The following is a 12,372-nucleotide window of genomic DNA, read 5'->3' as shown; positions in this document are numbered from 1 at the left end:
AATAATGTTTGGGTTTTATTTAATAATTAATTTCTAAAAACCTTTTTGTCATCCTGAACCATGGTATTCGGAATCGAACCCGGAATCGAGAATCAAATCCCAAATTTCAGAATCGGAATCTGAATCGGAATCGAATAATTTTGGAATCGACCCATCACTAAACCTAACACAAGGAAAGATCAACAAAAATTGAAATCAAATGTGCAATACTCGCAATGTGAGAGTCCAAAGCCACACATTGCAACCGTACAAACTCTAACTACCAAAATATAAGTCATAAAATTAAACAATGAACGGATCTATGTAACACTACGGACGCAAGTGGAACTCAAAAAGGCAGAAGAGTGAAAGAGGAGCCAAACCTTGATGTACCTGTACAGCTAGAATCTTAGTATGGGACGGGCATAGTGTCAACAAGTAAATAAGTCGGTTGATACTGTGCGGGAGACTCTACCAATCCACTTGCCGCCATGTAACTGCCAACACTACACTGCACACATCCCATCCAAAAAATTGTTAAAATTTCTGTAAGGTTTTCTCTGTATCTGATCATTTCATGTATTGAGATATATGTCAATAATTAAAAAATAGAAGTTCAAAGTAAGTTCTTTTTCTTATTCTTAACTTACAAAATAAAGAAAAATTAGTGTGATTTTTTGGAAAATAAAGAATTAAACTTGTAGATATTGATCCAAGTTTTCATCAAATTTAGGTAATGGCTAATTTCAAATAAGGTGGCTGAAATTGTGTGACCCTGTCACTGCCAGTAAATCAGGTAGTAATTTCCAGAAGAAAATGTGTAAGTGGTCGTTATAGCCTCAAACAAGTAGCACAAATAGCCTCAAAGAGAACAAAAAGTGTGTTGTACTTCACAAGACATTTCAAATAAAGAAGAATGTACAAAAATTATCTAAGCTAATTTATTTTGAACCATCAGTAATGTGCAATTAAGCTATTTTTCACACACACAAATATAATGTTATAAAGAATTTTAGTACTGTAATAGCCTATGAAACAATATCATATTACAATTTGATAATATTTTACATCCTTAAGGAAACAAGGAAATATTTATGTATTTTTATACCTAAGTTTCAATTAACCCTTTTTTCAACAAAATTATGCTGTGGTAAGGTTCATCCTTTCATAAACCTTTTGATACAATTTAAATATATATCCTTGCCGCAGCAAACCTGCAGACTAAGCGAATTTCCATTTGCCTGATTGGATTTACACTGTAATATTTCCTTTAAAATATCACATTTATTCCCTATTTAAATAGCATTAGTTTGCTTAGATTGCTGCAACAGGGAGAGTAAAAGTGTTTTTTTGTTTTTTTTATGTTAATGTAAAAAATTTTTTAGTATGAAATAAATGCATTTTCCAAATTTGATTAATATATGTTCATAAACAAGCAAACAACAACAGTTTACTTTATTCTACATATATAAATAACATGGGAATTTTTAGTTTACAATTTTTTGTAATTTTCTCTGTAACTATTAGGTGCATAACAACGCTTCAATATACAAAGTTATTTCTTCTTTAAGCCCTACAAAATGATTTGGAAAGAAATTGCAAAATGTTATGTTTTTAGGGTCAAAAATGGGAAAAGCTGATTTTGACCCCATAAAAGCCACCATAAACTACCGTTTCCATTGTCCAATCATGCTGGTTCGCGAACTCGTTTGAATAATGTAGGTTTACATGTTTATACCCAATTTCATCAAAATTGGATCATTTTTGCTCGAATTATTGTGCTAACAGACACATTTATTTATATATATAAATACTAGCAGCAAAACCCGGCTTTGCCCAGGAAGATTATACAATAAGTGGATAGAGAATTAATTTTTTTCTGTTTTCATAGATGTACACATATAGTGGTACTATTAAATCTAGAAAAATGTTAAATATTCTTTGTAGCAAACTTTTCCTTAAATTGCGACTAAAATATTAACAGCAATAAATTGAATTATCCAGCTTATAATGTAAACAATAGGCTAATGTGTTCTTCACAAAGAAAACATTGGAACTTTAAAAGCCACTGGGACAAAGCCCAAGGGGCTTTTTAAAAAATGTTAGGTCAGTTTGCGAATCTTCACACCTAGACGAACATTTCTGTATATAGGCCTAATAATGTGTGGGGTTAATCTTAAAATCTTAAAACAAAAAACCTTATTGTTCACAAAGTTTCATGCAGCGTATTAATTATATAGATACAGTAGACTCCCTCTTATCCGGACTCCTCGGTACCGAGGCCAGTCCGGATATCGGGTTTTCCGGTTAAGCCGACGTCCCCAAAAACTCAATAAAATGAACCGTTTACGGTGATATTCGACTTAAATTTAGGAGAGCATTGTATTTAGACATCACTGGTATCAAATCTTTCCCACGAGAACAGTCGTTACAGTACCGCCCACTTCCTGCCGATCTAGTCCGGTTAAACCAATGTCCGGTTAAAAGGTGTCCGGATGAGAGGGAGTCTACTGTATATGAATTCGAACGGATGGTGTTTTTGGGCTCTAGGGACCTCAAAACAAAATAAGTAAATTGGTCCCAGGTCCAGGTCTTACCATGAGTACTACGGTAATAGCTTCTTCCCTATACAGTATACTCCCTCATATCCGAAAACCTTTTAACCAGACATCGGTTTAACCGGACTACACTCGGCGGAAATTACATCTCTTTAACCGGACAATTTTTATCAGCACGTTGGTTTAACCCGACTAGATCAGCAGGAAGTGGGCAGTACTGAAACAACTGTTCTTGTGGGAAAGATTTGAGACCAGTGATCACGTGTCTAAAAACAATGCTCTCCTAAATTTAAGTCGCAAATCACAGTAAACAGTCCGTTTTAACGAGTTTTTGGGGACGCAAATTTAACCGGAAAACCTGTTATCCGGACTGGTCTCGGTCCCGAGGAGTCCAGACGAGAGGCAGTCTACTGTATGGGAAATTCGCTAATATTCCTTATATGGGAAATTCGCCAAAACCAAGTCACATGTTAGAAACAAGTTATTTGAGTTTGGGGGAAACCAACTAAGAAACAGTACCGTACCGTATAGTTTTATCTAGAATTCTGTTAAATAGATAACCTGCATCAATATGACATCAATCAGGGCCGGATTTAGCGTTTTTGCGCCCCTAGGCCCAAATAATTTTACGCCCCCTAGTGTGGTCACAGTTACTTTCCTTCAAACCTTTATTAAATGCCCATAGGCCTAAGTTAATTGCTTGAATACCACTCCTTGTTGGAATCCTTGCAAGTTTTTTTTTAGAATTGACTTGTTTATGTTTAGCCTTAACAAAATGCTGTCTTAAACACTTTTAGCAATTTTATACTTTTAAATGCACGTTTGTGGCCTTGGGACTGAAACAAAATAACTCAACCCACCGAGCATTTCTGCAAAAAATAAACATGGCCATTGATTTCAATTCCAGGCCCAAAAACATGAACTCCATACAGTACGTGATACCATAGATTAAACATACTCCTTTAGTAGGTTTGTCATCATTTTGGTTTAACTGAAAACAATTCTTGTTATTAACGGAGTATGTTTTATCCATGTTTAAACCTAGTTTATCCAAAATAAAACGATCTAATCGTCAACAATAGGTTGTCTGTGGTTTATATTACAAGAAATTAAAACACACATCATAGAACTAACCCTAAAATAATAGAAACAAAATTACGTCAAAAAGTGGTCAAAACTAATGTCCAGTGTCACCAACATGAACTAGACATAAAAAAGTTTGAATTAACAATGTCATAAGAAGTCGACTTAAGTTATATTTAATCAATGATCTAAACCGGGCCGGGGGGTGATCTAATGCATCTAGGTTATATTTCTAAAGCAAAACAAGAGCAATATTCCGGCCAACCGTACCGATCCTTAGGTCTGAGAAGAAAATGACAGAATAATAGTGCTTTGGAGGGTATTGAATTTTTCTACAATCTAATGCAAACTGAGATTAATATTTGTTCGTTAATTTTAAAGGTAGTTTCATCGTTGTTTTAATATTCATGAATTTGAACGGTGTTTTTGGTCTCTAGGGACTTCAAAACGAAAAAGTAAATCGGTCCCGGGTCCAGGTCTTACCATGAGTACTACGGTAATAGCTTATTCCCTATAGGGGAAATTTGCTAATATTCCCTATAGGGGAAATTTGCTAATATTCCCTATAGGGGAAATTTGCTAATATTCCCTATAGGGGAAATTCGCTAAAACAGCTTTTAAGTTACCTGCATCGGTTGGTAAGGATAATTTTGAGGTGGCAAAAACATAGGTGCAGGCACTAGAAGAGGGGCTCCATATGAGGCTGGGGGGCCGTTTTGAGGTTGTCCAAACTCTGAAATAATAATAAAAATAGTACAATTTATCACACCGTTTTCATTTATTTACTGGTAGTCCTACTATTGATAAATATTTGCTTTACAAAAAAACCTCCAATGGCGGATTAATGAGCTAGAACAATAAATAATGAGAAATAGTTTTTCATATGGAGGACTATTTAATAGGCCTGTTGCCACTGTTCCTATACTGTCAAAAGTTCTTGAATCCTATAAGAACTCTCCTATGAGATAACTACAGTCATCTAATATTTTTATCAACATTATTCTGTTCTGAAACAGCATGTAGCAGTTGCCTATGACTAGCAGCCCAGCTTACTAGACTTTCTTTTGTTCTGATCTTTACGTGATTTATTGCTGTACAGTGTTAGGCATTTTTGTTTGTTGGTGCAAGCTGTGATTTTAAAAACTACAGTTTTTATAACTGGATGACAACATGATTGCGCCATTGTAATGGCGCTAATTGTATTTTGATTATGTAAAATCTAATATATTATCACAATAATGTCCATTTAAATACAATACAGTATTAGGCGGTTTTTATGGGTTTGTAATATATGTTTACATCATGTTAGATTAACCATGGTTTTCAGTTATCCTTGGTATCCCTCCCCCCCATTGGCCCCAAATAAAACTGTACTTTGAATCAAATCAACTTCTTTGCACAGAACAGTTTGGATTAAGAAAAAGGCCTTATTACATAAGATTCTTGACTAAGAATTTAGCTGAAATTACATTCTGTGATTTTAGCAAAGCATTCAATCAAGTATTGCATGCAATTTTGGTAGAAACCTTAGAAAATTATTTAACACTCAAGGAATAGTGCTAGGCCTAAATTTATTTGTTACTTCATTTACTTATAGAATAAAACACAATAAGTAGTTTTGGGATAAGATATATCTTCTTTTATGCCCGTAATTAGTGGAATCTCCCAAGGATCTGTACTTGGGCTTCTGTTATTTTTGGTTGTAGTAGTAACAATGAAAAGAACCAACTTTGATTCGTCAGCTAGTAGCTTGTTAACTTGCTTCTTTTATTGAGGTATATATATTCAAGTTTGACTCTGAAGCTATTTAATGATAATTTTAAGTAGCCTATTGTTTAAACTTTTAACATTTAAAAGAAGTAGGTGAAAACTTACGTGGAAAGATTGACGGGTCTGTGGAAGGTACTGCAGTCAATGCTGGCTGGTGAGCTGTAGGTGGGAAGAAAGCCATTCCATTGTGGAACGTGTATGGAACCCCGTTGTGTGAATAGTACAGATTAGGGGTGGCAGGAGGAGGGGATGATGTCTCAAACGAACGACTGAATGGCTATGAAAAAAAAATAAAAAAATAATAGGCCTACATTAGAACCTCAATAACAAGACTATCATGAGGAATAAAATAATAATTCATATCAAGGTTGAATCAATGTAAGGTTCTTATCGAGGTTTGCAATAACATCTGATAAGGGGTTGGATTAGCTGTCTTAATTTCATGTCTGATGCATCTTTGCCCAATTTTCTTACTTTTGATGATAAATAAGTGTTATTCACTGAGAGAAATAAGAAAATTGGCTAAAGATGCATCATACCCTACATAAAATTAAGACAGCTTGAGCAAGCTCGTCAATTAATACTTAAATCTAAAACACCAACTGGTCTAAATTTGAGATAGTATTATACATTTTTTCTTTCTATTTTTTTTCTTTTTTTCTTTTCATCAAAATTTTATTTTTTACTCCATATAAATTATATGTATTTTTGAATTTGACTAAACCAACTGATACTGAGTGGTAAACACATTATTTGTTTTGTTTTAGTATTCCTGAAGAAGGCTTAGACGAAATATATTGCAATTCTTTTGTTCAAAGTGTGTTTAGAGTTGTTTTTATTTATAATTTAGATTTCTATATTTCTTTTCAAGATCAACTGAAAAAAATTTTCCATGTGTATTAGGTTTTAAATGGGCCTATGTTGGCCCATCTGGTCTTATTTATTCAACAGCTAGTTAAACAAATTAAACTGCTCCTATCTATTATATTATTAAAGTGATACAATCAAATTTTATGTTAACCCTCCCAGTGTTACTTGACGAAAATTCGACAAGCAGCACACTTTGTGTAGTGTTACTTGTCGATTTTTCGACACGCAGACATCATTTACGGCGAAGGCTCTATGACTGACTGAATCGGATTGAACTGGATCGAGTTAGGTATCGTTCTTTCCGTAATATTCTAAGCTTTCTCCAGAGGTCTGTCTCAGCGCTGTATGTTCTCCGAGCCGATCGTAATTGTAGCAGACAGCTGACGTGCGTGTATTTGTAAACAGCTAGATTACCCTTGGACCGATGACTGATGTGTTTTATTACGTTTATCATTGTTTTAGTGTTAAAAATCAAAAGTAGAGATATACGTGGTGCATTATAAGAAGATTTAAGTGGTTTTGAAGTGCTGGTTGATGATCCTGAAGAAGTAGGTAGTGATATTGATGTAAATTATCAGCCAGATTCCTAGCTATGGTTAGGCTATGCATTCTTAGCTAAACGCTATGTACTGAAATCTGTTTTTTGCCCATAACTTATTTATTTGCAAATCTACTTCCTTATATTATTATACTAGCTGTACCCGCGGGCTTCGTCCCGTTTAACTTCATAAGTATTCGCATGGCTCATTCACGTCCTGGTTGAAGTTCGTTCGCTACGCTCACTCACCTTTAGGTTGGAGCTCGTTCGCTGCGCTCACTTGCCTTCAGGTTAGCTCGTTCGCTACGCTAACTCGCCTCCAGGTTGAAGTTCGTTCGCTACGCTCACTCACCTTTTGGTTGGAAATTAGCTGTTGTCATAAATAAAAAAAAAAATGAATAGTGCTGCACCCTGTTGGTAATCCTTGTAACTTTTATGCTGTTGCACATCATAGAACAGAACCAACTTGTTTAATTGAAACAGCTGTAAAGATTCATTAATTCCTTTTAAATATGAAAAATCATAAGATTAACATGGGGAACTACAGAGCCACTGGGGCGGAGCCCGAATGGGTTTTTGAGATAAGAATATGCTTTAATGTTAATCGGGAATGTGAGCTATCATCATGCCAAATTTCAGCCCAATCCGTCCAGTAGTTTATGCGTGATTGAGCAACAAACACACACACAAACATACACACAAACATACACACAAACATACACACAAACTCACAAACTTTCAGATTTATAATATTAGTAAGATAAGATATTTGTAATCCTCATAAAATTTAGAACAAAGTGGCTATTTTCAAATATTTATAGGCCTATAATTTATATACAATTTCATTGAGCGCAAACTTATTTTGTTTTTCATATTTTCCAAAATAATTTTTTTTTACCTAAAAAAATTGTTTGAAACAAATATTCCTTATGTTTTATGTATGATATTGAAGCCCATGATTTTCCAAACAAAATGGTATATAGAACATTAGAATTAACATTGTTTTAAGCTTCTCAGATCCGTTTTAATAAAACCTTGCAAATGCGCCAAAAATAGGTGGACATTAAGGCCTAAACTATGGACACTTGGAGGGTTAACGGTTAAGGCCATTTACCAAATAAAAATGTAGACATATGGCACATCAAAATGAAGCTTAGAGTGTGTAGATTTGCCGAAAAGTATTGATATGGACGAATTTCCTGAGGTCTCTGCCCCATAGGCTGATTTCCAAAGGGCTACGCCTGGCATGCTTCCAAATGTTAAATGATTTAATTTAATTTAGTCAATGAAACAGCTGGTCAGTACAATGCACTGGTGTTTGTTTATTTACTCGAAAAAAATGTTTGTGTGGATTGAGTAGGGTTATGTTTGGTTTTAGAAAGGTTGTCTATAAGTTTTTTTTATTGCTCAGAGTTTCATTTTGTAATTTATATAGTAAGCTGCATGTAAAGAGGCTTGACTAAAATTGAAGAATTAAGGTCATTCATGAAGCATCAATATGATGCAATTGATGCTATTGCTACACTAAGGTACGTTGTCATATTCTTTTGGATCTATCAACATTAAAAGTAGGTGTTTGAAAGTAAGTAGGTTTACACTTTAAATCAGTTTATATTTTCAAACTAAATCATAGAGTTGCTGTATTTTAAAACACACATCAGCACCACTTTAATAGTTCTCTAGGTCACATTTTCTTCCCGTTGCAAAGCACGGGTATAGCTTGTAAATAGTTAAAGTACTCGAAACAGAAGGCTATCAACCCAAATATGTTATAACTATATCAACACCCTACTAAAATAAACTTAAGATTTTAAATTTCTCCACAACTTACAGTAGGCCTATCGATGTTTTTCTAACTCACTCCTAAAATAGACAATGTGCAGGTGTAACTAAATGTTTTGCCTTACCTGCTTCTTAATAGCTGGTGCTATGTTCAGCCTTCGTTCTCTCAGTACAACATTATTGGCCTAAAAAAATAAGTTAATCTCAATTACCGTTCTTAATTTAAATAAGAAATTGTTATTAATTCATCAAACATTGATTGATAAAAAGGTTAGGCACAAGTTATCGCGTTCATATATATACAGTACACTCCCTCTTTTCCGGACACTTATTAACGGGACTGCACTCGGTAGAAGTGACATCTCTTTATCCGGATAATTTTTATCAGCACATCGGTTTAACCGGACATGATCGGCACGAAGTGGGCAGTACTGAAACAACTACTGTTTTCATGGGAAAGTTTTGAGACCAGTGATTAAAGTATTTAAGTATAGCGTGTCTATATACAATGCTCTCCTAATTTTAAGTCAAATACTGTATAGAGTATGTATTTAAACGGTCCGTTTTAATTAACGAGATTTTGGGGACGTAGGTTTAACCGGAAAACCCGCTATCCGGAGTGGCCTCGGTCCCGAGGCCAGTCCGGATAAGAGGGAGTCTACTGTATAACATACATAAATAAACGGTATCAGCATTCTGACACATACTTTCTCCCATATGTTTGTCAACAACCTTTATCATGTGACCTTTTATCATGTGTAAGTGGTGAGAGTAAATATACGCAAATGGGATTTGTACAATTTTGTTCAGAATCTAAAGGACTATAACATGCTAAATTTTTATCAAAATCGTTCAGGCCATTTTTGCGAAAATCCGATTTTTCTGTTATTTTATGGGGGTTTTATGGGAAAATGACATAATTTACAATAACTTTTGAACCGTAATTTTTACAGAAATGGGATTTAAACCATTTTGTTCAGAATATAAAGGACTATAACATACTAAATTTTTATCAAAATCGTTCGGGCCATTTTTGGGAAAATCATATTTTCCGTTATTTTATGGGGTTTTATGGGAAAATTCCCATTAAAAATTAAAATTTTTAAAAAATGAAAAACTATCAAAACTTTAAGGACCATAACATACTATGTTAAAATAAAACCGGATTTTTTTCTAAAATCCTATTTTTCGTTATTTTATTGGGTTTTTATGGGAAAATAACATAATTTACCATAACTTTTGAACCGTAATTTTTACACAAATGGGATTTGTACCATTTTGTTCAGAATTTAAAGGGCTACAACATACTAAATGTTTATCAAAATCGTTCGGGCCATTTTTGAGAAAATCCGATTTTTCCGGTTTTTTATGGGTTTTTATGGGAAAATCCCCATTAAAAATCAAAATTTCAAAAAAATGAAAAAAACGCCTGGAGATACCATAGATTAGAACCTACATACCAAATTTCATCGAAATCGGACCACAGGTGTGGTCTCTAGCTCTGTACACATCCAGACACACAGACACACACACACACACAGACATCACTTCGAAAACCACTTTTTTGGGTCCAGGGGGACCCAAAACGAATATATCCACTCAAAACTCAAACTCGAAAGTTTTGATGAAAACAATACTTTCTCCATATATGGTATAGGGGGAGAAAGTAAAAAATAGATAAAAATTTGAACGAATAGTGTTTTTGGCGTCTAGGGACATCAAAATGAAAAAGTACATTATAATTTTACAATTAAAAGTTAATTAAAGATATCCGTGAACAATTTTTGTCCGATTTTGATGAAATTTGGTTTTAAGGTGCAAAGCGGTATAAACTTGAATGAGTTCGCGAACCAGCATAATTGGACCATGGGATCGGAGTTTTATGACCCTCAAAACACAAAATTCCCAAATGATCTCTAGGCCTTTTTAAAGAGCTTAAGAAACAGTTAGTATATCAAAGTGTTTTGATAAATTATTGGTAATGGATAAAATTCAAAAAATTGTAAATTTAAAATTCCCATGTTATTCTTATGGAGAATATTGTAAAATGTTGTAATTTGCATGTTTAAGGATATATTTTGATCAAACTTGGCAAATTTATTTATTTTATACTCAGCTATTAATATTTTACCAAAAAAATACACTTAATTGGTTTCCTTGTAGCAGCAAACCTAGGTACTCGTTAAACCAAATGTTATTTAAATAATTTAATTGAAAATCAATTCAGACAAATGGAAATTTGCTTAGTCAGCAGGTTTGCTGCGGCGGGGGTATTTTTTTTTCAGCTTATAAGCTATTAACAAGTATATTTTTCTTAACACTATGTAGAAATTATTTCCAACAATTTAAGCATAGTTTCACATTGGTTTGTCAAATAGTGCCTGAGCTTTAATTTTTTAAATATTATAAATATATTTTATTAAGTATATACAAAAATTTACATTTTTTCTGGTTTCGACCCCTAAACATGGTTTAATACCCATATTATGGCAGCATTCTTAAAAACTGCTTTCCTAGTAAGTTGTAATGACTTTAGTTTAATCACAAAGCTATGTTTGTACCTCCAACACTTTTCTGAAAACTATAGAAATAATAATTTCTGAATATCCAGACTTTCTTTATTTAATTAGTTGAACTAATTTCCCCCACTATTAAATTGTGAAAACAAAGTGAATAAAAAAAATATATGTAAGGTTAACAGTTATATTTAAAGATGAATTATGATAACACATCCTAATGATTAGTATTTTGGCTTTTTAGACACTAAAGTCATTGTATGAGAAAAATTTCCTCATTTGATCTCATCGAAGATGTATATGATCGTCAGGGTCATCTTCATCCTCTTCAATCAATAGTAATGGGGCATTTTTGCAGTTCTTGGCAGAATAAGGAGTACATAATACTGAACCCAGCCTTCTGATATGTGCAAGTACCCGTGCATCCCATTTTGAACCTACATGAAATTAGTTTCAGAAGGTTAGATGGGGCTGGACTACATGTTTTTGTCACTCGAACCAATCCTACAGTGCTCTTTGACCAACCCCACTCTGTGGGATCCTTTTCAATCCCTAACCACCTTTGCACTTGGTGGTATGTTCAAAATGAGTGGAAGGAAGCTGCATCTTGGGGTGGGGACAAACGTGACACGTTTACCTTAACACTGGCTGCTGCCTTTCCAAACGAGTAGAACTAAAGGTTTTCTAATTTATCGTGTAATGTGTTGCCGCCACACACAGCAATTAGGCACTTTTCCTTAGTTTCTTTTATGGTTTTTATGATTGGAGTCTGGGAGGGGAAACACTTTTGCAAGTTCCAAAATGTCCTTTCTTCTGTAAAATGGCCAAGCCAAAGATTGGGTTTCCCTTGCCAGAAAAGAGCGGACGTTGTATCGCATCCACTGAATGCGTGGATAAACAACTTGATTCCATCAGGCAGTTCCAGGTATTCATGGCCAAATGAAGAACTGGAGAACTGAATCAAAGTGGACTGACCTCTGCTAGCTTTCTAAAAGTAAACATTATTGAAACGTTTGCCCAAACCGCATAGGAGAACTAGAAGATTGACATCCTCTCCAATAATCAACACATTTATGTGTAATGCAACTTTTTGCAAAAGCCGTGTTAGTAATGTAACCGTCTGCATCTCTTGCGCTATCTTCGTTTCTATACCCTCGTTTCTGAAAGCAAAGCACAGTTGGTCAATAAGAAGACGTTTGTTGGAGTCATTTGCCAAGAATCTCTCCTGAGGCAATTTGATGACCAAGTGTCAAACACAACCTCGTTGCAGAACAGT

The 12,372-nt window shown here is 34.3% G+C and overlaps 1 protein-coding gene across 3 annotated transcripts in view; it reads right to left on the bottom strand.

Moving 5' to 3' along the window:
- LOC128990902 (protein boule-like) overlaps positions 1-12,372 on the bottom strand; it is a 49,022-nt gene that overhangs the window by 15,911 nt on the left and 20,739 nt on the right. For all 3 annotated transcript variants that reach the window (XM_054413552.1, XM_054413553.1, XM_054413554.1), the window contains 3 exons: positions 8,706-8,765; positions 5,496-5,667; positions 4,247-4,353 (listed from right to left, as the gene is read on the bottom strand). In XM_054413552.1, the coding sequence (XP_054269527.1) occupies positions 4,247-4,353; positions 5,496-5,667; positions 8,706-8,765 (339 nt within the window). The remainder of the gene's footprint in view (positions 1-4,246; positions 4,354-5,495; positions 5,668-8,705; positions 8,766-12,372) is intronic.

This window comes from Macrosteles quadrilineatus, unplaced genomic scaffold (assembly GCF_028750875.1).
Source record: "Macrosteles quadrilineatus isolate MER2022 unplaced genomic scaffold, UCM_ALF_1.0 Scaffold_3__2_contigs__length_128488019, whole genome shotgun sequence".
NCBI classification, from domain to species: Eukaryota; Metazoa; Arthropoda; class Insecta; order Hemiptera; family Cicadellidae; genus Macrosteles; species Macrosteles quadrilineatus.
The sequence above is the reverse complement of the archived record's forward strand: the minus strand, read 5'-3'. Positions and strand labels throughout refer to the sequence as shown.